Source organism: Drosophila obscura, unplaced genomic scaffold, assembly GCF_018151105.1.
Source record: "Drosophila obscura isolate BZ-5 IFL unplaced genomic scaffold, ASM1815110v1 contig_87, whole genome shotgun sequence".
NCBI classification, from domain to species: Eukaryota; Metazoa; Arthropoda; class Insecta; order Diptera; family Drosophilidae; genus Drosophila; species Drosophila obscura.
The window spans coordinates 2482704-2486587 of record NW_024542880.1 but is presented as its reverse complement, the minus strand read 5'-3'; the positions used below and the strand labels follow the sequence as shown (position 1 = coordinate 2486587).

General features: G+C 46.7%; 1 protein-coding gene across 1 annotated transcript; it reads right to left on the bottom strand.

Annotated features, from left to right (window-relative positions):
* Positions 1 to 1604: 1604 nt before the first annotated feature.
* Positions 1605 to 3443, bottom strand: LOC121405264. Its single transcript, XM_041595889.1, has 2 exons — positions 2604 to 3443; positions 1605 to 2528 (listed from the first exon to the last, which is right to left on the bottom strand). The coding sequence occupies exon 1, from the start codon at positions 3384 to 3386 to the stop codon at positions 2757 to 2759; it is 630 nt and encodes a 209-aa protein (XP_041451823.1). The 5' UTR covers positions 3387 to 3443; the 3' UTR covers positions 1605 to 2528; positions 2604 to 2756.
* Between the last annotated feature and the right edge of the window lie 441 nt (positions 3444 to 3884).

Genomic DNA, 3884 nt, shown 5'->3' with positions numbered 1-3884 from the left:
TCGAGTCGATAGGCAGTCCATCAGCCATAGTCAATCGGCAGTCCATCAGCCATAGCAGTCAGGCAAATAACAAACAAGGAAGTCGGCAGTCCATCGGGAATCAAGAAGTAACCTACACGCCGCGCCCCAACAACCAAACTAACCAAGTAGCAATAATAATAACCCGACACAATAAACAAAACTATTAAACTATTACGAAGTGTTTCGTATACAAAGCTAGCTTTTCTACTGATAGGTCTCTCTGTCAAAGCTATAACCATTTGTTCACGTTTCTTGCAGCCAATATATCGGGGATTCTAGACCCTAAACCCTTCTCCTGACAATAACCACCACAACAAAAAAGTATTAGCGAAATCAGTCCAGCTGTTCATGCGTGAAGCCGGGACCAAGGGAAATAGGGACTCATTTTTATATATATAGATCAGGGGTGCCCAAAATCCGCTTACGGCAGAGCACTCACCAATACTCCCAAACAAAAACACAAATACAAATAAGGGAACAGGGACCAGCACTGCCGAATTCTGGAGACATACATAAGTTTAGGTTTCGTTACTCTTATACAAATAGGTACAGCTACATTTAATATTAAGAAATAGACCCCCGTTGGAAGCTCGCCTTTCAACTGACTTCTCAAGGGGCAGCAAACACATCCGAATAAAGGCCCCCCTGATGGCTCCTGAAGCCGTCTTCAAATCAGCCACGCGGCATACTCCATCCTTGCCTTTGACGACATCGACCACTCTAGCCAGTGGCCAACGCATTGGAGGAAGATTCTCGTCCTTCACCAAGACGACATCGTTGACGCAGAGATTTTGCGCAGGCGTACGCCCCTTCAAGCGCTCTTGGAAAAAAGACTCTTCGCGCCAACGCCACCAGAATGTCTGCTGCAGTTGAGTGACCCGCTGCCAACCATCCAGACGGTTGTAACTGAGCTTCGTTAGGTCAGGCTCGAGAATTGTTTCATGCGGGCCTCCCAAAAGCAGATGAGCAAGCGTCAACACATCCAAGTCAGCAGGATTTTCTGAAAGCGAGAGCAAAGAGCGAGAATTAACAATTGCCGTGATCTGGCAGATCAAGGTACGCAGCTCGTCGAAGCTAAGGACAGATGGCCCAACTGAGCGGTACAAGTGATACTTTGCGGACTTCACGGCCGCTTCCCAAAATCCACCAAAGTTCGGAGAGCGCGGGGGGCTGAAATGCCAGTCGATTGTGTCAGCCAAGCAGGATTCATGGACTTTCTTCACGTGAGAGTCGCTCAGGAAAAGCTTCTTCAGCTCCAGAAGCTCATTCTTAGCGCCAACGAAATTTGTGGCATTGTCCGACCAAATTTGACTTGGCCTTCCTCGAGTGGACGTGAAACGTTTCAATGCGCCTAGGAACGATGCGGTGGTCAGATCTTTAACAAGCTCCATGTGTATGGCCTTAGATGTGAAGCAAATAAACACATTATGTAGCACTTGATCGGAGGCCTCGTGCGGATTTCTGATCGGTAGAAAAAGGGCCCACAATAGTCCACTCCAGTTTCTTCGAAGGCAAGTCTCGCATAATGTGCTCAACCATGCGCGGCCTCATCCTGAAGCATCTCACACACTTGCTAACCGCTTTCGAGACGGCTTTGTTTCCTCCAATAGGCCAATATTCTAATCGAATTTTAGCAAGCAAGGCACGAGGTCCGGCATGGAGGTTCCGTTGATGATAATAGCTTATCATTGCAGACGTTATGGGATGTCCCTTGGGCAAAATAAGCGGGTGCTGAGCATTAAACGGGAGCGATGAGTTGCCGAGACGACCTCCAACTCGAAGTAAACCAGACGGATCGATGAACGGAGATAGCGAACAGATGGAGCTAGACTTCCTGACTTGCCCATTGCGTCTAATCTCCTTTATGTCCGACCACAAACTTGCCAGCTGAACGTGTCAAACAAGAAGATGCGTTCCTTGCTGAATGTCAGAAGCCGTGAGTCCAGGATGCCTAAGACGATGAACGAATTTATGAATGTAGGAGAATGTGCGCTGCATGCCAAAGAAAGAGTTTGCAAATTTGCATCCGGACGTGAGATCGGCATGTGGAGACGCGATCAGCAATGCACGTTTGCGAAGTTCAATGGTCGGAGTTTCAGAAACGGGAGATACAGGCCACTCATCCTTAGAACCTAATAAAAACGAGAAACCACAGCTCTGACTGGATGAGGTGGTTGGGAAGCGAGCCTATGGAGAGGATATCAGCGTGATTCAACGATGTGGGAATATAGCGCCATTCCATGCCTTGCGTCAACTCCTGAATTGTTGCCACTCGATTTGCCACGAAAACCTGAAATTAGGCTGGCTCATCCCGAATCCAAGATAACGCCGTAGACGAATCCGACCAGCAGTTAAACTGACCTGGGAAGATTCCCGTCTCCTTTAAGTTGCGCATAACCTTCGCAAGCAAATGGGCTCTACACAATTCCAGCTTTGGAATCGACAATGATTTTAGTGGCGCCACTCGAGACTTTGAGCAGAAAACATTGCTAGACGACTCCCCTTGCCTGGACAGACGGGTCGGCGGAAAAGTTAGAAGCAACAAAGGTTTTCTTTAGATGTGTAGTCTGGCTTTTTCCCACCTGAGCGCTACCAGCGTGTGTCGCTATAGCTTACTGCACGTTCTCCATCTTCTGGAATCGCTTCTCCAGGAAATCATAGATCTCCCCAGCTGTGGGTATCCTGTCCGCTGACGCAGCCTCTTCCCATTTGGTTTGGGTCTTCGCATCTAGTTTTTACAGCAGCATGTGGATTATCATACATCCCGATATCTCCTCAGCACTTTCTAATGTCTGCAGGGCACGCCTATGCAAGTTGACTGCGTCCGAAAACTCCCGAAGCCTTTTAGCAGAAGGCGAATCTACCTTCTTGAGCCCAAGAATCTCCTTGATGTGTGCCTGGAAAACAAGTCGTTTATTATAAAAACGTTTGCTAAGTATGTCCAGAGCCACACGATAATTGGCACTGGAGAGCTCCAACGATCGAACCGAATCCAGGGCCGCATCCGAGAGACATGAGCGAAGATGTTGGAACTTCTCGATTTCACTGAGATCTGCATCCCCTTCGATGACCGAATTGAACATGGCAATAAAATCCGCATATTCCACATAGCCGCCTGAGAAGATAGGTAGCTTCAGCTCAGGAAGCCGCTGCTTGTGAGCCATGATGATGGTATGACCTCCAGAGCCATTTGGCATGTTATTGGAATGAGCAGCTACGAGTAAATGACCTAGTTCGAGAGCAGACAGCAGCTCGGCTTTCAAAGAAATGAACAGCGTATCGAAGGTTTCACGCAGCTCACTTCCAATCTCGTCTTCATCCAGCGATTCCAACTCAGGATGGGACTTGTTGAACTCCTCACGCATTTCCGCATTTGAAATGCACTTGTAGCAGTGTGATATCACATGAGTCTGGAAACCAAATTTGGTTGCCCTAGCTCTTATAGTCTCTGAGATCTAGGCGCTCATCGAGACAGACAGACGGACAGACAGACATGGCTATATCGACTCGTCTATTGATGCTAATCAAGAATATATCTACTTTATGGGGTCAGAAACGTTTTCTTCTCTGCGTTACACACATCCATTTTTACCACAAATCTAATATACCGCTTAACTCTTTTTTGAGTACGGGTATAAAAAGTGGGTTGTGCTTGAGTTTTATTAGCAATTGCATATTGTATTCTGAAATTTGCCATAACCCTCCAAGTGTTATATTTTTATTAGCCGCTTTCTACATGAGCATAATCCGAACAAAGTTTAAGGCCCCTTGGATAGAACATCTGTTATATCTCAAATCAAACTGGTTAACAACTTCTTTGTTGACATCAGTATATTGAAGATACATTAAAAGATATTTCCAAG